Source organism: Aythya marila (assembly GCF_965140915.1).
Source record: "Aythya marila genome assembly, chromosome: 14".
NCBI classification, from domain to species: domain Eukaryota; kingdom Metazoa; phylum Chordata; class Aves; order Anseriformes; family Anatidae; genus Aythya; species Aythya marila.
Window position 1 is genome coordinate 14,131,095 of NC_139055.1, and position 25,730 is coordinate 14,156,824.

Sequence of the window (25,730 nt, forward strand, 5' to 3'; positions counted from 1 at the left end):
GGCTCATGGCCCGCAGCACGGGGCAGAGCTCCATGAAATCGCTGCTTTCGCTTTCCAAATTCCTGTTCTCGCTCCCCACTTCCCCCTTCGGGCCAAAAGCTGTGGTGGTGCCACGGCCTCGGGGCTGGGTGCTCGCAGCCCCGCTCCCCCTGCACCCAGCGAAGGGCCAAAGAAACCAAATCCCTGGGATCCCCTCTGTGCCTCCCCGGGCTGGACATGTTACCGGGTGGTTTTATGGGATTTTTTCCCTTTTGAATGCCCAGGGTGTGTTGCTGGTTTCTACAGACGTGCTAAAGTGTTGCTTGCCCTCAGAGCAGCAGAGGTTCTTCATTAATCTTCATTAATTAATGCCTGCCTTTGGGGCTGGTGCAAGGGGGCTTCTGCGAGCCCCTGCCCCAGTCCTTGGGGGTGACTCCGGTTATTCCCCAGGCCACATTTCTCAGCTGCCTGGCTGAGATTTTTATTTTATTTTTTTTTCAGTGCAGTCCCTGCTGGCACAGAAGTCCCAGGGAAATGGGAATATTTGCTAAAGAAGCCCTCTTGTCCTCGTCACAGCACCACAACATCATGCAGCAGGAGCTGTGTGCCGAGGGCTGCCCAGTGACTGGTGACACCTTTATCGCCACCCCTTTAATTTCGTTCTCAGTTCTGCTCTCCCTGCCTGCAGCCCTGCTGGGTCCTACCTCTGGGGCCGTGGAGCCGTAGGGCCGTGCTCCTGCTGTAAAATCCCTCTGTAAAATCACCAGCACTGTGCAGGGACGGGGGCTGCACGGCCCCATTGTGGTGTGTGGGGTCCAATTTGTGGGGCTGCTCGTCCTTCCTTGCTTTGGGGTGGGGGCTGTGGGGTGGGGGCTGCTCATGGGCACCCCAAACCCACCGCAGGCAGGGTGTGAGGGCTTGGGAACACCCGGCAGCTCATTAAATGGTGCCCCTCAGCCCCTTTGGTGGCTGGGAGCCCTCCCCAACGCACCCCACATCCCACTTTCCCCCATCCTATACCCTGTACCCCACACCCCATCCCCTACCCCTGGGGACCCCAGAGCCCCGTGGTGCTGTGCCGGGTGTCACGGCGTGGTGGTGGGACGGGAGGCGATGCCCGACGTGGTGGCAGCGAGATATTTGGGACAGGAGCAAGATATTTGGGATTGCACCCAGCTGCAGTATTCGGGACGGGCCCCGGCATCATCTCTGGACCCGAGACCTTCTGAGCAAAGCTCTGCCTGGCAACAGCTGATGCGGGTGCCAGCAGCCAATGGGGCTTTTTTTTTCCTGCCCCCCCCCGCCGAGGGTGGCAGTGGGGGGGTGCCCCGGGGGGGTATTTCCAGCCCTGGCCCCCCCCAGGGCTCTCATTTCCCCATCGGGTTTGGGTTTGGTGCCGACGGTGCAGCCATGGCCGAGGAGCAGCGGGACCTCATCTCCGACCGTGGCAGCGGGGTGCTCCCCGTTGGGGACACCCAAAGGTGCTGGGGGGGTCCCGGAGGGGGGGGCACGGGGGGACAGAGGGGCTGTGGGGCAGTTGGGGTCATGCTGGGGGGCTACATGGGGTGAGGTTGAGCGAAGGCGGCTGCGGCGTGGCCATGGGGTGGAAGGGGTCACGGCATGGATATGGAGCAGCGTGGTGTGGTTATGGGGTGGGGGCGGATTGGGGACCGAGGGGGGGTCGCGGAGGGTTTTTGGGGGTGATTGGGGCATGGGGTGGGTATGGGGCGGGTGGGTTCATGGTGTGGTGGTGGAGCAGTGGGGTCATGGCGTGGCTGCGTGGTGGCTGGGGGCACGGCGTGGCTGTGGGGCCGAGAGCTTCGTGTGCTGGGTGTGGGGTTTGGGGGGGCACAGCGTGGCTGTGGGGTGTGGGGGGGTCCTGTCCTGGCTGTGGGGTGAGGGGGGGTCCTGTCCAGGCTGTGGGGCAGGTCCCCATCCCCGTTATAGGGGCGGGCAGGTTCCCATCTGGTTATAGGGCGGACGAGGGCACAGCATGGCCCCACAGCCCCATGGGGCCGCCACCATGCCCCAGCCAGCCCCCACCTCCCAACCTCTTTGCCCCCCCCCGATTTAACACCCCCAGCCAATGAAAAACCCGGGAGCGGTGACATCATCGGTCACCAGGCAGACAGCCTGGCAGCGGGGCCAGATCCCGACATGTGCAGGGAGCACCCTTGGGTGCTGCACCCCGCAGGGCACGGGCGGCTCCCTGGGGCAGGACATGGTCCAGAAGGGCTCGGGGCCAGGCCACGTAGCCATTTTCTGCCTTTTTTCTTTTTTTTTTGGCTTCTGTGCATGATCCCAACACCACACCCTGGGCACGCATCCAGGCTGCGGCGAGCGGGGGCTTCGCTCCTCTGCTCTCTCCAATTTTTGTACCAAATAAGAAATAAATCAGGGCGTGTTTTCTGACCCCTGGGACCAGCCAGGCTTCGGGCGGCCTCACCGCCCCACGTAGGGCTGTACCCCAGACACCCCAGCCCCGCGGGTGCCCCCACGTGTCCCCACCTTGGTTTCAGTTCCCGGTGCGCGGCGGCCACCCGAGCGCAGCCGAATCGCTTGTGCAGCACCCGGCCGTGCCCAGGGGGGGTTTGCATTTGTCTGGGTGCCAGTGAGCTCCTCGGAGCGGGATTTGGGGATGGTTTGGGGACAGTGGAGACCACAGGGCTCCTCCACTGGGCATTGGGAAGGGATTTGGAAATGCGCACGGCGATGGTGACCGGGTCCTCCCCCTGTGTCCCGCAGGTCTGCCTTCGGGCGCAGAGCCGCCCTGTCCACGCTGTCCATCCTGGTGGCCCTGCTGATCGCCGGCCAGGCCGTCACCATCTACTTCGTGTACCAGCAGAACGGGCAGATCAGCAAGCTGACCAGGACCTCCCAAAACCTGCAGCTGGAGGCGCTGCAGCGCAAACTGCCCCAGAGTCAGTACCCCCCGGGGCATCGCCGTGATGGGGAGGGGACGGGGGGAGGCACCTGGTCCTGCTCTGCCACCAAAGCCAGGAGAGAGCGAGGGCTTGGTGGTCCCCGGGGGTGTGGGGATCCCTGCTAGGACCACCTGGAGCCAGGGGATTAAAACGGGGGGGTGACAGCGAGGGGCTGTGCCCTGCTCCTCACACTGCTCCCCCCTCGGCAGGCAGCAAGTCCGCCAGCAACATGAAGATGTCGATGGTGAACACCCCCCTGGCCATGAGGGTCCTGCCTCTCGCCCCCTCCCTAGACAACGCGGTAAGCCACGCTGCGGCCACGTGCCCCAAACTGTGCAGGGCTCAAAGCCCCCCCCTGGTGCTCACCCCCCTGGTGCTCACCCCCACCTCTGCTTCCCTTCCCCAGCCCGTGAAGGACATGGGGCCCCCCAGCAACAAGACCGAGGACCAAGTCAGGCACCTGCTGCTGGTAAGCTGCCCCGGGAGCTCCACCGAGCCCCACGATGAGGCGATGGGACCCTTTTGCCAGCTCTGCTGGCTGGGACTGGGATTTCCTTGGGCTCCTGGAGCTCCTGGGTTTGGTGATGGAAGCTGGGCTTCCCCCCGCCCCGTCCCCGCATCCTCCTCCCTCTGTCTCACCCCGCGTGCCCTCTGCAGCAGGCAGACCCTAAGAAGATGTTCCCGGAGCTGAAGGACAGCCTGCTGGGCAACCTCAAGAGCCTGAAGAAGACCATGACCGACGCGGACTGGAAGGTCGGTGCCAGTCTCTGTCCCCCTGCCCTTCCCTCACTGCCACGGCCTGGGGGGGGGCAGCATAAATCCTGCTGGGGACCCTGGGCAGCCCCCGGCTCACGCTGCTCCCCCCTCCACAGTCCTTCGAGTCCTGGATGCACAAGTGGCTGCTGTTCGAGATGGCCAAAAGCCCCAAGCCGGACGAGCGTAAAGCCATCCCGGCGGAGAAAGGTAACCGGGGTGGGGGCCCTGAGCTGGGGGGGGGGTTAGGGCCGACCCCAAAGGCAGCTGCACCCCTTGTCCCCTGCCTCCTGACCTCTTCCTCCTGCGGTCAGCCTCCCCTCGGAGGCCCTTGGGGAGAAAAAGCAAGGCTGAAAAGCCAGAGCAGCGCCCGGACCCCTCGGGGTTTGGTTACCCCGGGGCTTCAGGGGGATCACTGAGGGGGGTAAAATTAATTAGCCGCTTCAGGGAGCTCGCTGAAGTTAATTAGCTGCTCGAGGCGGATCTCTAAAATTAATTAGCTGCTTCTAGATGAGGAGGCAGGGTCACGGTGCTTGCTCCCACCAGGGGAGACGGGTTTCCTTGGGGAAATCCCAGCGAGGCCACGCTCCCGACTGCTGCTGCTTCCCCAAATGGGCTCGCCCCGCTGCCTGCCCCCTGCTGCAGCCCTTTGGGCTCCCGGGGGGTAGCAGAGCCCGAGGGAGCAGCTCACGGCCTCTCCCGTCTGTTTTTTTTTTTTTTTTTTATTGCCCTAGTGCAAACTAAGTGCCAGGCAGAGGCCGGTTTTGGTGGTGTCCATCCGGGTCGCTTCCGCCCCGAGTGCGATGAGAACGGGGACTACCTGCCCAAGCAGTGCCACGCCAGCACGGGCTACTGCTGGTGCTGCTACAAAAACGGCACCAGGATTGAGGGCACGGCCACCCGGGGAGAGCTGGACTGCTCGGGTAGGTGGCGGGGCGAGCAGCGTGCCCAGCTCACGGTCAGGGAGAGGAGAGGGCGAGCACGGGGCTGGCACCCGTCCCCTCGACTCCCGGTGCCCCAGGAGATAAGGAATCGCATGAATCTTCCCCAAAAATACAATTAAAGCCCCGTGCGCCGTGCTGCCGAGCCCCCGGGGTGCTGGGTGAGGCCGTGGGGGCTCCACGCTGAGCTGCTGCTGTCCCCCTGCAGGGGCTGCGCTGACGGAGCCCGAGGAGATGATCTTCTCCGGGGTGGACATGCTCAAGCTGGGCGCTGAGAAAGGTGAGAGAAAGGGGTGGGCTTCGGGGATCCGGGCATGGGAGGGGATGGGGACACAGGTCTGGGTTTGGGGGGGATGAAGGGGGCAGAGAGGGCTCAGTGCTGATCCCTCCCTTCTCTTTCTCTCCCAACAGCCAAGTAGAAGAGGACACCTGCAGCTGCCCACGCGGCGTTCAGCACCCCAGCTTGTTTTTTTTTTTTGCTCTATCCCCTTTCTGCTCTTCCCTCGCTTTCCCAAACACCCACAGGCACTCCTCCTTCCCAGTGATCGCTTCCCCTCCCCTGCTCCAGGGCCTGGCCTGGGGTTGATGAGAGTTGGCCGGGGCTGTCCCCAGGATCAATGCTACAGAGGAAACGCTTCCTAAAACTGGAGGTGGAGCAGGCTGGAAGCATTTTCAGCTGCAGCAGACCCCCAGTCCCTTCCCCTGTTGCTGAAGGGGTACGAGCTGCAGTGAGGGCGTTGTGTGAAGGACACCAGCTGGTTCCCAGCCCTGTGCCTGGCCCCCAGGACACTTCTCCCCCAGCCCAGGCTCTGCGATTGCTCCTGCTGAAGATCGAGCCACTAACGCCTGCTTTCTTGGCCTGAACAACCATTAAACGCAGCAAAACCACCTCCACCAGCTTCTTAACTAAAGCCTGTAGGTAGGGGCTCTGTTAGCCTACTAAAGCTTCCTATTTCTGGTGTTTTTTTTCTTAATACTCAGTTTTGTAGGGATAGGTGCTCACCTTCAGCTTCTCCCTTCAGGGTAGGGTAGCAGTGGGAATAGGAGCCAGGCCTGGAGGCAGAGGGGCTTTTAACCTTCCTGACCGATCTGATTATTTCCTTGATAAACGATGTCACAAGCTAATTATTTCAAATAAACTTTTGAATAAGAAAGCCTCAGAAGCAAGCAGCCCCAGAGCTGGGTACTTGCCCTAATGAAGACTTCAGGAAAAGAAAACTGCAGGGCCCCTGCGGGCACACTGGTACACACCATGTTCCTTACCCCGCTCGTCCAGTGGCCCCTGCCCAGCTCTGTGGAGGCTGAAATCACCTTCAAATGCATTTGGGAGGGGTTAAGGGGGTGCAAGGAGAGCTCCCTGCTGTGCCCACGCCTCGCACGTGCTGAGGGTGGCAGCCAGCAGAGCCCACAGCCAGGCTGCACGGCCTGGGAAGGAGCAGGAGGGGGCTGGTCCTTCCTTCCCCACCTCCAAAACCCCACGGTGCTGCCCCCCCACCAAAGGGCTCCTCGCTCCTCTTCCCTCAGACACACCTGACGCCAAGTCTGACCGTTCCTTTTATTTTGTATTCCATAAAAAAAAGGAAAAAATATACATATGCAGCCTTGGCTGAGAACAGCTGCTGGAAACAGCTGCTCAGTGCAACTCCCGGGACACGATAACCATTCCCATCAGGGTTAGAATAAAAACTAAACCGAAACAGCTCTCTTCCATGGGCAGCACAAGGACTGACACCACGAGTCGTGGAAGGGGAAAAAGAGAGAGTAAAAGTTTCTTCTCTTAAAAATAGAGCTCTGTGAGGAGAAAGAGATGGCCGGGTGTCAACCAGGAGGGAAGCAGCCTACGCGAGCTGGGTCTTCTCTGGTCAAACTGCCTCCCTCGGAGCAGTTCTGGTGCGACTGGGGAGGGCAATAAACGCAGCTCTGGGCCCCAGCAGGACAGGAGGAGGCAGAAAGTTACACTGCTCTGCTCTACAAGTCACAGTTAAAAGAAGTTATAAATTATTGTTTAAAAAAAAAAAAAAAAAAGTCGGAATTCTCCCGATGAGCTTCCTGTCCGCTCTTCTGTTTGATCTTCACCCATAAATCCTTAATCACAGGGCCGCGGTACCTTTGGGGAGAGGATTTAAAAGAGTTAGGGACGGGGAAGGAGAGTAACAGCCTCACAGCTGAGCAGAGCCAGGGCAGATCCATCTGGTCCACTTCCAGCCGGCTCGAGCTTCGCCAGCTGATCCACATCGCTCTGCCAAGCTCCCTGTGGTCAGCACGGACGCCGCGAGGCTGGTGACAGGGGACAGCAACGCCTCGGCTGGACGTCCAGTTAGTTCTCAGCAGCTAGAGACGAGGTCAAGCACATCCAGAGGCCAGCACACTCCTACGTGGCTTTCCTGACACTGCTCCGCTCCCTGGCTCTCTAGCATGGGGCCGGCTGGGCTCCCAGAGGGTGCTCAGGGGGCACACTGTCTTCCCGAGGCTGGCCCAGGAGGACTGAATTTGGCCAAGGTTACCGCCGCTCAGAGGGACCGACTGAGAGCTCCCCCGGGCCATGTACCTTCTCACAACATGCCTTCAGGCTCGGATGTTTTCTTCTTCTGGAAAAGGAAAGGGTGGGAGACAAATCAGTACCGCCCGCACCACAAATAAAGGGCCAGGCAGAGCCCTGAGCCAGAGCCCTCGGCTGACAGCTCTACAGGGACACGGCCGGAACAAGGAGCACCCCTTTGCCTCCCTCTGCCCCCTCTCCTAGCCCTTGGGATGGGATGGAACGGCCCCAAAAGCCCCCAGGAGTTCCCCTTTCTTCTGAAAACACCTAGATGAAGAGGCAGCGAAGGAAGGCCTCTTGCCCTTTGGGTAGGTTCCCTGAAGACAAAAGGGTTCCTGGGTTTTACCCTTCCAAGGGAAGGGCTCTCCCCTGGAGAACTAATACAGGACAAAGCCCTTCCCCAAGCCACCCCCATCCCACACAACCAGGGCTCAGGTTTTGTGTCTCGGGAGTACCCACAAGCAACAGCAGCCCCCCCTGTACCAACAGGAGGCCAGGACACGGCTCTGCTCCTCTCCAGCCTCACGCACGGCAGGCAGGAGCATCAAAAGCCCTCCTCAGAGCAGCTCTCCTCCACGCTGCCCCAGCCTGGGCGTCGCACCTACCTTCTTCTTCTTCTTCTTCTGAACGTCAGCAGAGCCGTCGGCTGGCAGCTCCCCTTCTGCAGCCCCCTTTTTGCTCTTCTTTTCTTTCCCACTCTTTTTTTCTGGGAGAGGGGGAACAAAAGTCAGCTGGGACCTCCGAGAGGGGACACAGAGCTCTCTGCTGAGAGGGGGACGTCCCTGGTGTGTTTCTGGTCACATCCAAACCCCAGCAGTACCTCGGGGCGAGGGCAGAGCCCTGCCACAAGGCTGAGCCCAGGCCTGTTTCCCCAATACCCAAGGCCAGGGTACTTGAATCCCACCATGCAGAATTCGGCAGGCTGCCTCTCTCTTCCCACCTCCTGCTGCCGAGGAACTACTCAGCTCTGGAGGCTGGGCACGTGCCAGAAAGCAGAGCACAGGGAGCTACCAGCAGGTGGACACAGCTCAGCACAGCCAAGAGGCTGCAGGGCACCTCTGCGCACCTACAGGAGGGCTGACGGACAGGTCTGCCTCCTCCAAAAGGAAGGAGAACAGAGCAGGAACCCTAGATCTGGCCCAGCCCTTCCATCTTCTCTCTCTGTCTCTCATAAGAAAGGAAGCAGCCCGCAGCAGCTAGCACCGAACCAGTTAGGATTTGCAAATGCAGGCTGTACTGCAACGGGAAAATAAAGGTCACTGCATTAGGGCAGCAAACAGCATCAGAGACACAGGCAGGAGAGGCAGGAAATGCTTAACTGGGAGCAATAAGCAGGAGGCTGCTGCCTTCTTCCCCTTTCTCCAGGGGTTTGAGAGCAGCAGAAACAACCCCGAGCCAGATCTCCTGGCTGAGCCGCTCGCCTTTGGGCAGCTCCAACACAGAGCCCTGTGCATACAGACAGGGGGCTTCCTCTGCCCTGCTCGGAGCAAGTCAGTCCCTCGGGAGGTAACAGCAACCTGCCACAGTTCCCCTTCACTCTCAGTGCACGTCAGAGGGGCCGGGGCTGGTTTCTCAGAGCTGTTCTGCATCGCTGGCAGAGCAGGCAGAGAACAGCTTCGAGGTCTGGTGGCTTACAGCTGCTGAGAACTCTCCCCGAACCCGGGGGGCTGCAGGTGGAGGCAGAGAGGCCTCAGGAGGTTCAGCGCAGGCTTGACTCCAACTTCTGCCAGCCCTGGGAAAGGCCAGGAAAGGAAAATGGCCTGGTGGGACAGGTCACGCCCCAGAAGACACACTGGGACATCAGCTTGCCCTGCAAGGATCAGTAAGGACCTGCTGCAGTGCCTACCAGGCTGGATGCGGGACAGGAGTGCCCAGCTTGCTCCCTGCAACGTGACCCGGTGCCAAAAGTGCAGAAAATTCAGTGGAGTGGGGAGTGAGGGACCTGGCATTGGCTTTGGGGGGGCAGGAGGGAAGCAGATGAAGCTAATTACAAGGTGGGTGCTGCTTACAAGGTCCTGCACCAGAGGCTGAACACGCAACAGCTGCACAAACCATGCTGCAAGCGCAGCCCCCAGCGACAGCACACAGGTACTCACTTTTACTTGTTTTTTTCTTCTCCTTGCTGCCTGTCTGCTTCCCCAGGTCATCAACTTTCTTCTTCTTCTTTTTGGGTACTTCTTCGGTAGCTTGTTCTTTCCTCTTCTTTTCCTTTGGCTGCCCAACGGCCCCATCATCTCCTGGCAGTTTCCGCTTCTGCGACGCTTTCTGCTTCTTGTTCTCTTTGTCTTTGCTCTTCGATGCTTTCACAGCCTTGCCCGCCGCAGAGGAAGCTTTCTTCTTTTCCTTCTTTTCTTTTTTCTCCTTTTTCTTCTTCTTTTTCTCTTCCGACCCTCCCAATGTTTGCACTGCTGGAATTTTGGCAGCTACGGTGTCACCTTCGCTCCCCGAGCTTGAATCCTCTGCCTGTGGGACGGAGAGCAGCGTGCCTGGCACGGGGATCACAGGCGTCCCTTTTGCCCCGACATCGTTCTCTTTCACAGCCAGGGCTTTCTTGACCGGGGAAGGTTTGAGGTTGGTATAACCTGGATCCATTTTTCCAGCCGCCTTCTCTTTGTTGAAGGCTCCTGGGGTTTCCTGTCCTGGAGGGGGGTTGGTTTCTGCAGGAACAGTGATAAGAGAGAGATAACTTTGGGAGCATTGATCACACAGAATGCGGTCAGCAGAGAAGGGAAACGTGCATTTGAAGAGGAATACCCGGTTCTTTCCCCAAAAGCACAGATCTGCTGGCCATCCCTTACCACAGGGCTGGAGAAAGATGCCTTAGCCTGCCATCAGATTTCTGGGAAGCGGGTAACAACAGCCCCAACAGCCTGGCCACATCCCAGGAGAACGGGGATTAGAGCAGGGGGAACAGCAGCAGCAGAAGGGCGAGCACAGAGCGCTCCGTCCCAGAACACCACAACCAGTCGGGGGCTCCCCGAGGTGGAAGGGGTGCAGCAAACCAAACTGGGAGGCAGGGAAATGGCACGATGTTTTGCTTCTCTGTAGGTCTTCCTGCTCACTTACCTCCTCTGCCCTCCAGGAACAGCGCCCAGAAAGACCCCAGGGGTGCTGGCACTGCAGAAATGTTCTCCAGGCAGCGTTTGAACTTTCCCTACAAGCCCTCCCCAGCACAGCACAGCAATGCAGTGTGAAGTTTTCAGCGAGAGCCCTGCCTGCTTCCTGCTTTAATTACCACAGTCAAAGCAGAGCTTGGAAAAAGGCAGGGACACAGAGCAGCAGGAGCACAGAGCACGCTCTCGCAACGCAGCCAGCGCAGGAGGGGAGCTCGGGGAGGAGATGACGGCGCCGTGGCCAGGGAGTGCCAGCAGACGGCAGCAGCACTCCACGCTGCGCTCTGCAGCGGAGCTGCAACGGGAGCAGGCCCCTGTCCCAGTGTCACACGGCCGTGCCAGCACAGCTTTGCTCCCGGGCCAAGCAGATTTCGGGCTCTGCCAAGGGACCCACCTGCTCTGTGGTTTGCAGACACCTGCTCCACGTCTGTTTCCGAGTCGCTGCTGTCGCTGTCAGCTGGGGCTGCTCTCACAGGGACCTTGGCGAGGGAATTAGCAGCAGGCACGGCTGCTTTTCGTTGCCCTGCTTTGCTCACAGGCTGGGGGGGAGCTGTCTTTGGTGCCTGAGGTGCTGCCGGGGTGCTGGAGGGGCCCGGATAGCCTGCGAGGAGGGACTGAAACAGCACAGACACGCTGAGGAGGAGTGGTAGCAGGGCAGCCTCCCTCCCACTGGGCACGCAGACCTGCCTCTGCTGCTACTGCCCCCACACCCCAAGCGAAGAGACCCCTTTGGCCACCTGCAGAGCCATCCTACAGGGTTCAGCCAGCCCTGCGGAGAGGCCACGGCAAGGCTGGGCCGCCAGGAGAGGGGGCAGCACTGCCAGACCCTGGCTGAGGCTGCAGCAGCCAGAGCTGACGGCTACAGGGTCTTTCCTTTGTTCTCGCCCAGCAAAGCAGCCACGGGGGAGGCTCCTGGCCATTAGCGGGCACCCACGCACAGCTAATGCACTGCAGATGTGCTGCACGCCCTGCACGTTACTTACAAAGGGAATTTAACAGCTTGGACACGGGTTAAGTTACAAATAAAAGGGGGGAAAAATCCTGCAGCTATCGGCACCGCGCGCCAGCTCTTCTGTTTTAACCCTTGCATGGCACCACCTCCTCCATCCCCTCCGGCAGGGGAAGGTGCCACGAGCCCTCAGCACGAGGCCTGGCTGCCCGGGGAAGCATTCCAGATTCAGAGAGCTGCTTCTGCCCACATCAAACGGCCTTACTCACAGCGCTGCACCAGGGAGCCCCCACTCCCCTGCTGGCAAACCCACTCAGCACCCATTTGCTCTGGCTGAGAGCTCGCTCAGCCCTCTCCCTTCCACCCAGGAGTCAGCGGTGACAGGAGAGGACCCCAGCCCGCCCGTACCTGTGACACTGCCTCCTCTTCCTCGCTGGAGTCCGAGGAGGAGCTGTGGCCTGGCTCAGTCCCTCCTGCTTTCTGCAGCACGCCTGCTGGAGGAGCAGAATTCACCCCGTTAAACCTTCCCCTGCCACCTGGGGCCGAGTTCAGTTACCCAGTACACGGGGACTGCCCCCAAGAGGCTTCTGCCTCTAAAGGGGAGCACTCGGCACAGCTGGAGAGAAAGAAACTGCGCTCCAGCTGTGCCATGAAGGTGACACCTCCCAGCTGTCCCACCCCAAGCCTGCCCAGCAGCACTGAGAGCATCACCCTGGGAGAACTGACCGGGTTTAGGGGGCAGCTTGGGCGTCTCCTCCTCGCTGTCGGAGGAGCTGCTGCTGTCCGAGCTCTCCTCTGCCTGGCTGGGGGGTGCAGCCTGGCCCAGCCTGGAGTCCTGTGCTGGCTGCGGGCCTGGCTTCTTCGACTTGTCCGTGGGGCTCCTCAGCACCGGAGGAGGCTGCGGGGCAGCAGCGTTGGCTGCAGGAGCTTTCCCTGGGGAGGCTGTCTGCTTTAGGCAAGGAGGAGGAAGGGCCTAAGGAGAGGAAGATGGAATGCATTGCCACGGAGCTGCATGAACCACCTCAGACCACCTTCAGTCCTCCTTTGGACCACCTCAGCCCTCCTTCAATCCCATGTCACGTCAAAGAGAGCCCAAAAGCTCTCAGGCAGGGCGCAGAGAACCCCATTTCCCCCAGACCCACAGGTGAAGCAGGGAGCTGTGGCCAAGCAGACAGCTCCTGACTCCTTCCAGTGTGATAACAGTGGTTGAAAAATAGAGCAGTCCCTGCTCCCCCATCTCCTCCCCGAACAAGCTCCCACAGCAGGGGACGCGGCTCCAGCCTCAGGCTCCAGCACACCCACCCCGTCCGCCCACCTCTCCCCAGGGGAGCTCCCCACATTCATCTCCCCTGCCGTTACCTCTCCCAGCACCGTGCTGCTCCCCGAGCTCTCAGGCACTCTGCACAGCAGAGGGACAGCAGGCGTTTTTGTCCCCTTCCCAGAAGGGGACGGGGCAACGGCCTTGGCAGCCGCTGTGCTGGAAGCCGTGCTCGGTCTGATGTTCTGCTGGGACAGGCTCTGAAATAGATGGGAGAGAAAATCAGGACAGAGCGTTACTCAGAGGGAAAAAGAGAAACACACAGCAACCCACCGCTAGCTCCTGAGCCCTTCCATCATCTTCAGCACAGCCCTAATGCTCAGATTTTTTTTCCTTTTACTATATCACACGTTGAGGGTTAGCTGGCTAAAGACACAAAGCAAGGACACCAACCACAGGGCAAACGTGCCTTCGGGTCCTCAAACAAGCCACGGATTAGAGAGCAAATTAACAAGAAGCAGTTGTGTTTCCTCACACTTGGAGCCAACTAAACGTAAGAGGGGTTAAAAATAGAAGAGCCAGGGGCACAGAACTCAGACACTGACACAAACGCCAGCAGAGGAGGGAGCAGGAACAACGAGGGAGCGCTCAGCCTCCTGCTCCCTGTTACAAACGAGGCTTAGCAGGCAGCCCTCCTCGTCTCTGAGGAGCTGGGCCTTGGTGGGCTGACATTTCTCACGCAACATCTGGCCTTCAGGAAGGCAGGCAGCGCTCCACAGGACGGAGAGCCGCCAACCTGACGCGAGCTCTCCGCCGTCCTGCACAGAACTCGAGTTGTAGCAACTGCGTTAGTTTATAGCCTTGGTATTTTAAACAAGCTTTAAGCAAGGACTTCTTAGGCTGGCTGCCTTCCCACCAGCTGGGGAAGAGGCAGCCTTTCCATCGGTCCTAGAGCTGGGCCAACACGGGGAAGGGTTTCCTTCAACGCACGTAATCCCTCTCTCCCAGCAAGGGTACCGGCCAGAAAGGGGACGCGTGTGTGCAGACGTGTGCAGGACAAGAAGTGCACTTGGCTCGTGGCACCAGCCCCTGCAGAGCAGCCAAGCCCCCACCGTGTAGGAATGGCAGCCACGCTCCTCAGTCAAGGCTTTCTCGTGCTTTTTTCTTGGGCTCAAGCTACAGCAGAGCTGCAGGGACACCCAAGCTGGCTTCACGCAGAGGCAGCTCAGGCCCTAGACTCAGTTACAGAGCTGGGATCAGCTCCACACCCACTCAGGAGTGTCTTCTGCGTGGATATGGGGTCGCCTCCACTCTCTGAGGTAGCAGTCTGCCTCCTCCTGTTGTTGAAGGGCAGCACGACTGCCGTGCCACTTCAGGAGAGCTCCTTCCAGCCTCCCGAGGCTTGGTCAGCAGGAGTCCAGAGAGCTCCAGCTGCTGGAGGAACCAGCAGGTGGGTTGTCTCAGAGCTCCCCTGCCCATGGAAAATTCCGCCTGAGAGGTTTTTGACTTCTTTTCCAGCGTGCTTAACTCCCTCAAGTAGGGCCAAGGGGACAGAGGAGGCCTAGGCTGAGGCTTGCACAACCAGTCACCTTCCTGCCAAAACATTCACACCCTCCGCCGCTCTCACAGACAGCAGCAAGCCTGCTGACACGTGCACGCAGAGAAGGGGTCACTGAGACCCGGGGGTGCTGCCAAAAAACCCTCCTCCAGCTGACAGGAGGTTCCCTGTCACCCACCCAACTGCTGCCTCCTGTGCTACCTCCCGAGAGCCCCCAGCCGGCGGGTCGGCAGCTCTTTACCTGCGTGGGGGGAACCACGTCCTCATCCGAGTCCGACTCCTCGCTGGAATCATCGCTGCTGTCCGCAGGAGGAGGGGCTGGGGCTGGCAGCGGGGCTGGCGTGGGAGCTGGGGCCTTCCTCACGCTTGGCTGGGGCACGGCGTTGGTTTTCGCTGCAGGGGGAGAAAAAGAGACCGTCAGCACAAGCAGAGGTTGCTCTCCTCCAGAAGGGGATCTCTCACTAACAGGCTGGGCAGCTCCACGTGCAGGGCAGAAGAGGAAAGCACGGGGATGGATGCGAGGGATCCCGGCCACTCCCAGAGACTCACCAGCCTGCGGAGGCTGCGGCTGTGCCGCCGGGGACTCCTCCTCGCTGTCAGACGAGTCGCTGCTCCCGCTCTCCGAGCTCGGGCTTTTCAAAGTGCTTCCCGCTGCCTTCTCGGGCACCCTGGCTTTAGCCTGGCTCAGGTTGGGAACGGGCCCAGGCTGTTCTGTTAACCTCTTAACCAAAAAGAAACACAGGCAAAGAAAAGCCGTGTCAGTAAAGGCGTTTTTGAGGGGTTTAAGTGCAGTTTCAGCTCCAGCTGGGTTTTGTCTAACCCTAACAGCTGTGACCAACACTCACTCCATCCTCAGGAGCACCACAATTGGAAGTGGCTTCAGTCACTGCCTTTAGCAGAACTTAAAAATCCTTAAGCAACACAGAAATCCCATTAGGATGTGCCTTGCACAGCTCCATCCACACCCAGATGCCCCAGGACGGGCCGTGAGGTGGTTCCCAAGCAGCCAGTGCGTCAGCACGAGGCAGCCACAGCTACGGCAGCACCAGGCACACAACTGGGGGGGAGCTGGGGGAGCTGCTCTCTTCCCAGCCCCTCTTTTGGTTTGGGCAGAGGGCCGCAGACCTCTCTCCTGCACCCCGCTGAAGGCCAGCAGCAGCAGAGGGAGAGAGAGTGCTCACTGTGAGAGCTGGAAGCTGCACCAGGCGCAGAAATCCTGCAGGCTGGCAGCGCTCTGCGCCCACTCAGTTTACTCCACTCATCGCTCAGCTCCGGGCTGTTCTGCCCCATCCCACCCCGCACGTGACAGCAGCCGGCTTCGGTGCCATCTGAGGGCCCAGGAGCTGCTGCGAGAAGGGGAGGACGGATTCCTGCCCTGCCACACGGCCCCTGCCACCCCTATTTCCCAATCCCGTGGTGCTGCAGAGCCCACGCCTGCTCTCAGCCCCGCAGCAGAGGGCCAGAAGCCCCCCGACAGCCGTGGTCCATCCGAGGGCTGCTCCTGGCCAGCAGCCCAGCAGCCTCCCGGGAGGCCAGATCTTATCACGCTGCCTGGCACGGCCCCACCGAGGACTGCCACCGGGGCAGTGTTTATCATCCCCCAGCCAAACGCCAAACAGACAACAGCATCTGCATGTTTATCCCATTACGGAACAGCCCGCGGAGCAAGCCAAGCACATTTTGACTCTGCTTAGAGAAACAGAAACCTCCACGAGCACTTGAGGACGGGGGGGGGGCTGCAAACCTCGCTCGGCTGTTTTGTTTTGATACCAGTGAGTCACTATCTCCAGGAGAGAGGCCAGATTTGCAACGCTGAAGAAAGGGAGCTAGTTGAAGCAGAAATGAGACTTCAAATGGTCCACTCGAATGCACGAGCTGCTCTCCCTCTCCTTCCCAAGCAGTGCAAGGGGAAAATCTTCCAAGATCCAGCCCCACTAACTCACTTTTAAGACCTTCACAGCAACAGGACTGGGTTATCCTTCTCCTTGGCTGCACGGCATGAGGACTGCTTGCTTGTCTAACTTAAGAGATTGGAGAAAAGCTACGGAAGAGCTGTGCAGAAGCATCCTGGCACAGAAAGAGCAGCACAGCATCCACAGAGAAACCACCCTAAGCTTTTCTACAGCCTCGGAAGTCCTCAGATCTTCCTGGAGGGAGTCCAAGGTCCCTCCATCCACCTCATCTCGGTCCCTGCCAGGCAGCTGCCACTTCCCATGGCGAGGCTCCAGACGGGATCGGGCCAGCAGCGTGGCTTCAACTCCACCCCGGGAGCAGGGTGACAGAGGAGGGGGGGGTTGTGACAGCTTCGAGTCACAGGTACTGGAGTAACTCCGAGAAGAGGAAAATAACTGGAGAGGAAATCATCCTTCCTGCTCCCCCTGCAGCCCCCGAGGCAGGAGCTGCCTGCAGCTCGGTACCAGTGATGACTCAGCTCCTGCACAACCCATCTGCCACCCGGGGCTGTTGGCATCATGCAGCGCTGCATGGCAGGAGGGGGCAGTGATGCCAGGCCACGCAGGGATCACACTCTGTAGGGATCACACTCTGTGGCTGCCCGTGCAGGGGGAAACACCGCCAGGGCATCAGGGCTGGGGCCAGCAGCTCAGCTGTGTCACGGTGTGTCACTGCCACCTGCAAGGAGCAGCAGCAGGAGGCAGGAGACAGGCAGAAACTGTCTCACGGGAGATTTGGCTCTCTCCCTCTGGTCCAAGATAAAAAGTCATAGGCACAACTACCGGCACGGCCCACGAGGGGTCTCCTGGGATGCTGGAGGGTGACAGAGGTTCCCAACGCGTGCATCTCATGCTCAGTCCTGCTGAGCTGAAACAGAAGCCTGTCCATGGAAGGCCTGAGTGCCAACTGTGGCTCAGCATGTCCAGAAGAGGGGAAGCAGAGCAGAGCTAACATTTCCAGAAGAAAGGCCGCTCACAGCATCGTTAAGGTCACTCTGCGCTGTCCCCCTCCAACAGCCTCCTCCCCAAAAATATGCAAACACCTTGTCAACTTCTCTGAGTCTTCAGGGGTAAACATACCAATTAAGCAGTTCAATTTAGGCATGATGTTCATTTTAATTGTGCTAATCCACCCCCACAGGGAAAGACGAAGCAGCTTCCAACGCTCTGTATCTGTTTGGATCTTGCACAGGAGCCAGAGGAAGTTGCAGGATGCAGAAAGTCAGTGGTTAGCATATGCCCAAGTAGCAGATGGTGAGGATGAGCTAAGAAGAGTTTGACTGGGAGGACAGGACCGTGGACACAGCTAAGCTAATGGTTTAATCTTCAGCCTTCGCTTCAGGTCTCTGCCTGCAGGCTGCTAACACGGGAAGAAAAGGCCAGTTTGGTAAAAATAAGAGCTCCCCCAGCGACCAGGTCTTCCTCGCTGACTGCATTTGGTGAGGGGTAAGAGCCCTCTGCAGGAGGGAAGATGCCCACGTGGTTAAATAGACCCTGCAAGACAGCCACCTGCTGCTGCCAGCTTCAAATCAGCACTGGGGGGAAACAAACCCACCCTAGCACGCTCCTCACCTACAGCCCTGCTAGGATGGACGAGCCTCAAAAGAGATTTAGAATGAGCCCCCCCAGTCCAGCTAGCAGAATAGCTGCACCTGCCACCCCGAGCTGAATTTTCACATGGAATCACGCAGGAAGAGAGCAGCACGGAGCCAACTGTTCGAGATGCGTCCCCCTCCACCCACCTCGGCAGACCAAGGCTAGGAAGACAAAAAACACGGAGCCTCTCTGGCTCCTGCCTGTCAGTACTGTAAGGATGTGTTGACAAAGAGCCTCCCTGCAAGGACACGTGAGGCTCTGCCCCCGGGTTCCCTTCCTCCCCGGCAGATAATAGCTGCCATTTCCAAAACGCTGCTCTCAGAGCACTTTCCTAAAGGCCCTGCTGCTGCCAGGCAGTGCAGGTCTCCCCACAAAGGACCTGAGGATGCTTTTACAGCTGAGGATGCTTTCACAAAGGGATTTGGTGGGCCAACAAAAGAGAGAGGGATCAAAACAAGCCTCTGCAGGAGAGCCAAGACCATGGCACTGATGACCCCTCACAGGAGGCCCATTTCAGAGGGGCAAGGCACAAGAGGAACGAACCAGTTGATATCAGACTGGTTGACAAGAAGCACTTGGCTTCTCTTCCCCTCGCACAGATTCTCCTGCTGCTGGGATACCAGTCCTCAGCTGAGCTTGCTTGCTGCATTTTCCAACAGCTTTTGCAACTTCCCCCTCAGGAAAGATCTGGAGAACCCTCAGGAGCACAGAATCACCAAGCAGTTAAGATGGAAAAGGCCTTCGAGATCATCACATCCAGCCATCAACCCGACCCGATCAGTGGTAGCACCCAGTGGCTTTGCACACCCCAAAGCTCAGGACTGAGCTGCCTGCAGTACCACCCACCTTCTGGCTGACAGGCACAGGCAGATCCTCCTCTTCACTGCTCGAGGAGTCAGTGCTCTCCTCCAGCTTTGTGCTTTCAGCAGGCTTTGCGGGAGCAGCAGTCCTTCCCGGCAGGGTTTTAGCCTGCTTTGGCACTGCTGGTTTTGGGGCTGGCTTCCCTTGGGACAGAGGAAGGGGTTTTGCTGGAGCTGCTTTGCTGGCGAGTGATGCTGCTGGTGTGGTTTTCGCTGGGGGTGGGATGGCCTGGGAGGGTTTTGGAGGTGGCTTCATCTGGAGAAGACAAGAGCAGTGTGAAAGAAGGCAAATCCCATATTAGCATAATTCATTTCCTCAGACCGTAATCAAGGCAAGATTTCAGAGCCCCCTGGGAAAGGCAAATGCTGACAGATTAGCAACTGGCAGGAAAGACGAGGCATCCTTTCAACCAGCTGGCTGGGGATACTTTCCCAAGATGAGAAAATAAGACCAGACACTTCTCGTCGGCCTTCTGGTACTACAGTCACCTCCAGTGAGGTAAAGGAGCAGCACTCTCCACAGGAGGGAAGCTAAGCTGCACGACGGTTTGCCAAATTGGATGCTATTTATTGCAATTTATAGCTGAGAGGCAAATCCAACCATGACAACTTGCCTCTTCAGATGGGAAAAGAACTGCTGAGTGTATATATATATATATATATATATATATATTATTTTTTTTTAAATTCAAAAGGACTGGTGGATTTTGTTATTTTTTAAAGGTTTGATTAAAGCTCAAAGACATTCAGGTGCCTTTAAACACCCTTCCCCCTCACGCCTCTTCCCTCCCACCCCCGAGATGACTTTGCTATACACGAGATCCGTTCACAAAATCCTCCTCCCGCTGCAACTCCCAGCCTCGGCGAGGCAAACACGGAGAGAGCCTCGGAGAGACGCACTTGGGGTCCTGCTGGAGCTTCCTCCTCTTCGCTGTCTGAGGAGTCGCTGCTCTCCGAGCTGTCCTCAGGCTTCACGGCCCCAGGAACTGTCGTTGGGGTGGGCTTGGCCTGGCTCGGTGGCACTGCTGTTGGCCTTGCTGTGCTCTTCTTGGCGGGTGCTGCAGCAGCAGGTGGGCTTTTCACGGGTGTTGCGTTAACCTGTGCTGCTTTCACAGCTGGCTTTGCCTGGGAACGGGAAGAACAGGAGAAGCAGGTAACATCTCACAGGTTCGGGGGAGAAGAAACTGGATGAGAGGTGCAGCTACGTGGAATCTGTTTTATGCAAGGCCTCTGTGCTGAGTTTGACCAGGAAAAGCTTGTTCAGGCTCAAAGGCTGTGGAGCAGCTGAGCCAAGCTGCTTCTTCTACAGACTGCCTGCCCTGTCTGCCTTCCTCCTGAGTGGCACATCCGTGGAGTTGTGCTTAATCGCCTCCTACAGATCAAAGGGTCTTCCCCCCACTCCAGGCACTGGGAGGAACTGGAACGGAGTGGTTGCTGCTGGCAGAGGTTAGCGGAGCTCCCAGCCACACAGCACGTTTCTATGGGCTTAGATTTGGGCATTTCACGCACCCCGGGGAAGAGATGTTCTCAGACTACAGCTCTGCAGCATTTTCTCTCCCCTTCAAGGGAAAGCAAATGATTTCCTAGGCACAAGGAGCCTGGGTTGGAGAGGTTACCTGGACTGCTGGAGTGGCAAGCTCCTCCTCCTCAGATGTCTCATCGCTTGACTCCTCACTGCTGCTGCTCTCTGCGGCCCCAGCTGCCTGCTTCAGTTCTGCATCAGAAGAAAGGAGCTGTTACAGCTGCTGCCCGCGCCGAGCTCCCCGAGCACGATGCTAATGCGGCTTTTGAAGTCAGAAAAACAAATCAAGCAGCAGAGAGAGGCTAAGGGGATTTGCAGGGAAGAGGGCCCAGTCTTGCCAAAAGCATCAGCTGCCTGCTGGGAACAGCTTCTCCAGACAAATGTTTAGCCACAAACACCGCTCCCCAGGTGCAGGCTGAGATGGGAAATCCCTTCCTGGGCACTCTGACCCCGTGGGGAGCTGCCCAGCCACACACAGCTTCCTGCAGGGACACCCTGCTGGACCTCCTCGGGGAAAGAGTCAAGAGCAGGACAATTTGCAGAGCTTCTGCAATCTATTCCTCAGCCCCAAAACAAACGCTCTTCAAAGCGGTAAAAGAGATTTCCCTAAAGACTTAAAAGAAAAAAGAGAAGATGCTGAAGTTCCTGTCTAGAAAGCCAGAAGCGTCTACAGGATTAGTGCTGCACCTCCTCCAGATATGCTGCGCTTGTCTCCAGCCTTGTGGTGCTGGATGCTGCCAGAGATGCACACAAAAAACTCCTCAGCACAGGATCTGCTGCTCAGAGCGGAAGCAAACACGCTGGATTCATCCAGCAGAGCTCCAGAGCTGCCTGCTTCACGTTCCTGCAGCCTCCCCAGGAGCAAGCACTGCTCCGAGCTTCCCAGCAGGCGAGCTGAAAGCGACACCCTGACGGCACGGCTCACACCTGACCTGCAGCAAAGCCGCAGCACGCGTGCAGCTCTGCCCGCAGGCTCCTTACCCACTTTGGGGGCTGGGGGCTTCGCAGCAGGAGCCTCCTTTTCCTCCTCACTGTCCGACGAGGAGCTGCTGCTGCCACTGCTGCTGCTGGAGCTGGAGCTTTCGGCTGCTTTGGTTGTTGCCGGTGCTTTGCTTTGCCCTCCTTTGCTCACGGCTGTTGCAGCCTGCGCGGGCTTCCCAGGACCAGGCTGTTTCTGCCCAGCTTTGGCCGGAGACGCAGCCGGTGCGCTGGGCTGCTGCTTATTCAAGCCCACAGTTCTGTTTGCAGCAGAGGGCAGCGCTGCTTTGCCCACTGGAGCACTGGGTTTGTGAGGAGAATGCAGCGAGTTGGCAGCTTTGCCGCTCTCCACAGCTGGTGGCACCTAAAGGAAAGAAAATAAATGAGAAGCCCATAGATATAGGAGGGGATAAACTGGGCACAGCATATTTTAAACAGCAACCTCGCAGCTGGGCAAGCCGTAACACTTAAGAGACAGCTAAGGAAGGCTTCTACCAGCACAGGAGGGCCATTTAAACATGGACCTACCCCAGCCCACAGTTCTGTACAGGGCAAAGAATCCAGGCCAGCCCTGGCCTCAGAGTACTGTTAGCATTCAAAGCCAAGGCGAGCAGCCTCTTACCTTAACTGCTCCTTTTCCAGCTGGCATTTCTTCTTCTGACGAGGAGTCATCATCTTCACTGCTTTCTGCACTCACTGCTGAGTTCGTGACCAGGGCACAGCTGGCTGCTGCACAGAGAGGCACCAGGAAATCAGGACAGAGCCTCTGACATCAGAACCAGCCCCGGTGTGCAGCAGGGCTCCAGCAGGCAGGTGCCCTGCTCCTGGCACTCCGTCCTGCCCACAGCCAAGGCAAGAAATTGGCCAGGACCTGCACACTGCCAGGGGCTGGTCTGCAGCACATGAGACTGAGCCAAAACAACATGTATCTGCGGTGTTTTTTTGTTGTTAGGCTGCACAAGCCAATGCCTCCCACATCAGCTGTAGCAGAACTACCCAGAGCAATGAAAATAAGCCCTTCCCTCACCCGTGAATCAGGCCACCCTCTGCTGGCCAGCCAGGACGTGCTGGAAGGTGCCCCGCAGTGGGCAGTGTGAGATTCCCAACACTTCACCCCAGCTGCAACACCCATTCCTTCCCTTCCCAACGAATCCTAACAGATTTTCGCTGGCTTCAGCAGACATCTGTGCTCCTCAAAAAACGCTACACGCGAAGGGGGTGATAAATCTGTCGTCCTATTTTCATACGAGCACGAGGGAATAGCCATCGTTTGAAGAGCAAATCGGACTGCTCTTACACAACCCTCTGCTGCTACCCTGCCAGGGAGCTGGCAGGCTCCTACCGTTCACGGGTTTTATCTTCTCTTTCTCGTCCTCTTCTTTCTCTGAGCTCTCCGAGCTGCTCACGGGATCAGGAACTCTGATCTTCTCTGGGATGGCTGCCTCGTCATCGCTCACCTTCCTTCTCCTGGCATTCGAGGGAGTTCTGAGGGAACAGAATGTGTGTCGAAAAGGGGAACGATGAACAAGTTGGAATACTTGTTCAATCCACCCTCAGGCCAGGCTCAACCCCAAGGACACGTAGTGTCATTCAGAAGTGAGCCTAAAGGCTGCAAAAACATTTGAACTTGGGTGCACAGACCAAAAGGAGGTAAGGGTCAGGATACAGACAGGTTTATGAAAGGAAGTGCCTGGCCCTAGAGCAGATGTGGTGAAAGAAAGGGAGGGAAAGGCCACAGACAATCATTAAACTCCTAAGCTGTTTAAGTGGATTAAAACATCAAGTTGGAAAAAGATGTTCCCAGGCTCAGAATCCTGCCTGTACCAGCAGGACAGATGACATGGCTAAAGTTCTCTCTAAAGTTACTTTTCAGATGAAGGCACGGGTAAAACCTTAGCTTTATTGGGAGGGTAACACTGGCTGGGCACACATCTTTGTGTGATTCACACGTGCAGCACTTCTAAGCTGGTAAAACCCCTTAAACACACGTAACTGTCAGAGGCAGAAAACAAACAAAGAAACCACTTTTGTGCCAGTTATTTTATTTTTGCCTTATTTTATTTATTGATCTGATTTAAAAAGAAGTCCAGTTAACAATCTGGTCAGTAAAGACTGTGCTTCCTGGGAGGGTGTTTCAGCTGTGCAATGCTACTTACACTTCTTTGTTTTAAGCCAAGCCAGACCCAAGGCAGATCTGCTGTTACAAAGTCCCGTTAACTACTCCAATTATCCTTTTATTTATTTATTTATTTTTACTCCAATTACCCTTTAAAAAAAATATTTTTTAATAAAACACAGGGCAAGCTACACAGGCAGGCAGCACACCTGACTCTGCAGTGGCTGGTAATGGGACAGAAGCTGCTGGGAGGATTTGTCACGTGTGTCCAGGGGTCTGAATACGGGGTGCAGGAGGGCAGCAGTGCAGGAGGGAAGCACCTTGGAGCTCCTGAGGCCAGCAGCGCCCTGCCTGCTCCTCCTGCACCCCGTGCTGGGCTTCCCCACCACACCCAGGCACCTCTGCAACCTTCCCTGCCCGCCCAGCACACTGAACACAGCCCTGGAGGGAGGCCACTCCTTAATAACTGCAAATCCCTACTGTTAGCTTGGCTTTGAAAGAGTTCTGCAGGAAAGCAGCGAGGACAGGCTCAGTTAGATGGGTAAGAGGCACGGCACAGAGTCTGAGGTTGGGCATTTCGGGGCCAAAAGCCTCTGAAGTGACAAAAAAATGAGAACCACAGCTCACCCACACGGCTAAGCGGGGCAAATTCTGCACAAACCAAACCACTACGGGTGGAACCATGAGACACGAGTGCCACCAGAGACCAAGGAATTAAACACAACACGAATGCCCTGCCACCCCCAGGTTTCAAAGTAATAAATAATGCACGGGAGGGGTTGCAGCAGCCCCCAGCACAACTGTCACAGTGTAAGCTCAGCATCAATGGCCAGGCCAAGGAGAACAAGAGCTCCTCACCACAGGCAGAGCCCCAGATGGCTCAGCACCACTAAACCCGGGCACCCAGAGCACGGGGTAGGCGCAGATTCACTGCAGGCAGGGCGCTCCATGGGAGAACTGCACAGGAAAGCATCGGGCTGAGCGTGCAGGGGCTTGAACGGGCAGGGTGAAAGCAGCAGCTGGAGCCAAGCCGAGGTTTAAGGCCCTGTAAGAGTCCTGAACACCTCAGCCTCTGCTCACGTTCTCTGTGTGGCTGGGGCTGATCTCCCCGTACAGCACGTGGCTTTAAAAAGAAAGTGAAACAGGGCTGGGGGGGAGATTCTCGCAGTGCAGCACGCCTCTGACATCCCCACAACACTCCGGTATCGACCTCCAAGAGCAAGAAGCACCTCCAGCTTCTGAGAGCTACGTAAAAGCTTACCCCTAACCTAGGAAAACTTTATCAAACACCTTCTGAACCGACCCGCCCAACAGCAGGGGCTCGGAGGAGAGCAAGTGGAGGGAAACCCCTATAAATCACCACTGCACGGGTAGCACGGGCCGGCCGCCAGCAGCTCTGCTCCCGACTTACTTCTCCCAGTGCGTGAAGATCTCCTCCAGAGAGGTGGCCAGGGAAGGCAGCAGCTTCTGAGGGGGGGCAGAGAGCGAGTGTCAGGCGTTGGGACCCCCTGGGCACCCTGTGGGGGGGCAGCACCCAGTGCCTGCCCCGAGACCTCCTCCCAGAGACCCCCCCCTCTCCAGAGACCCCTCCTCAGAACTCCCCCCAAGCTTTCCCCTGGAGACCTCCCCCTCTCTAGACCCCCTTCCACAGACACCCCCCCAGACCTTGCCCCCCAAGACCTCCCCCACAACCCCCTCCCCACAAACATCCTCCCAGAGACCCCCCCCTCCAGAAACCCTTCCCCAGAGACCCCCCAAGCTTCCCCTTGCAGACCACCCCCCTCCAAACCCCTGCTACAGCCCCCTCCCCTCAAACCTTCCCCTTCCCAGACCTCCCCTATACACCCCCTCTCCACCGACCCCCCCAGACCCCTCCCCAGAGACTCCCCCTTTCAGAGACCCCCCCTCCAAGCTTCCCCCGGCAGACCTCCCCCCCTCTAGACCCCCTTTTATAAACCTCCCCCCTCAGACCTCCCCCCCCCAGCCCCCTCCCCTGAGGCCTCCCCCTGAGGCCTCCCCCTGAGGCCTCCCCCCCCAGGCCCAGCCCCCCCCCAAGGCCTCCCCCTACCGGAGCCCCCCCTCAGCCGCCCCCCCGTTACCTGCCCGAGCTGTGCCTGCAGCTCCCGCGCCGCCCTGGCGTACCCAGCCCGCAGCAGGTGCTGGTGGATGAGGGCCAGCAGCTCCCGCCGCCCGCCCGCCGCCGCCGCCATGGCGCGGCCCTCGCTCCCCCTCAGGCCCCCTGGCGCCGCGTGCCGCGCTCCGTCGCGTCACTTCCGCTTCCCCGCCGCGCTGCCCGCCGGGAGATGTAGTCCTCTGGGGGGGGTACGGAGCGCTACGGGGGCGCGGTGCCTGCTGGGAAGTGTAGTGCTGGGGGAGAGGGGGTGGGGGGAGGCGCGGGGCTTGCTGGGAAATGTAGTGCGGGGGGGCTGGGGGCAGGACCCCAGGGTCCTGGAATCACCACCACTGACATTAACCATATCGCCAAGTTCAACACCTAAACATCTTTTAAAGACCTCCACATTCAACATATAAACGTATTTTAAAGACCCCCAGGGATGGTGACCCAACCACCTCCCTGGGCAGCCCACCCCAATGCCTCACAACCCTCTCAATAAAGAAGTTTTTCCTAATATCCAACCTAAAACTCCCCTGGCGCAACTTTAGCCCATTCCCCCTCATCCTGTCACCAGGC

General features: G+C 58.3%; 2 protein-coding genes across 10 annotated transcripts; one reads left to right on the top strand and one right to left on the bottom strand.

Moving 5' to 3' along the window:
* Nucleotides 1–1,321: 1,321 nt before the first annotated feature.
* On the top strand, nt 1,322–5,487 carry CD74 (CD74 molecule). 2 transcript variants are annotated; one of them, XM_082771537.1, is made up of 9 exons: nt 1,322–1,460; nt 2,725–2,900; nt 3,113–3,204; nt 3,310–3,372; nt 3,561–3,656; nt 3,776–3,866; nt 4,391–4,579; nt 4,806–4,877; nt 5,009–5,487. In XM_082771537.1, exons 1-9 carry the CDS (start codon nt 1,390–1,392, stop codon nt 5,014–5,016), a joined length of 858 nt encoding a protein of 285 aa, XP_082627663.1. In that variant the 5' UTR covers nt 1,322–1,389; the 3' UTR covers nt 5,017–5,487. The 2 variants fall into 2 exon arrangements, with proteins under 2 accessions (XP_082627663.1, XP_082627664.1); XM_082771538.1 differs by lacking the exon at nt 4,391–4,579.
* On the bottom strand, nt 5,061–25,265 carry TCOF1 (treacle ribosome biogenesis factor 1). 8 transcript variants are annotated; one of them, XM_082771530.1, is made up of 18 exons: nt 25,138–25,265; nt 24,450–24,505; nt 22,265–22,407; nt 21,545–21,651; nt 20,926–21,286; nt 20,039–20,136; nt 19,323–19,547; nt 18,409–18,678; nt 14,564–14,735; nt 14,256–14,407; nt 12,558–12,716; nt 11,910–12,171; nt 11,607–11,689; nt 10,644–10,863; nt 9,233–9,793; nt 7,742–7,842; nt 7,146–7,182; nt 5,061–6,704 (listed from the first exon to the last, which is right to left on the bottom strand). In XM_082771530.1, the coding sequence occupies exons 1-17, from the start codon at nt 25,246–25,248 to the stop codon at nt 7,150–7,152; spliced, it is 3,114 nt and encodes a 1,037-aa protein (XP_082627656.1). In that variant the 5' UTR covers nt 25,249–25,265; the 3' UTR covers nt 5,061–6,704; nt 7,146–7,149. The 8 variants fall into 8 exon arrangements, with proteins under 8 accessions (XP_082627656.1, XP_082627654.1, XP_082627660.1 ...); XM_082771528.1 differs by having other exon boundaries at nt 7,146–7,185; XM_082771534.1 differs by having other exon boundaries at nt 5,061–7,182; nt 11,925–12,171.
* Nucleotides 25,266–25,730: the final 465 nt, after the last annotated feature.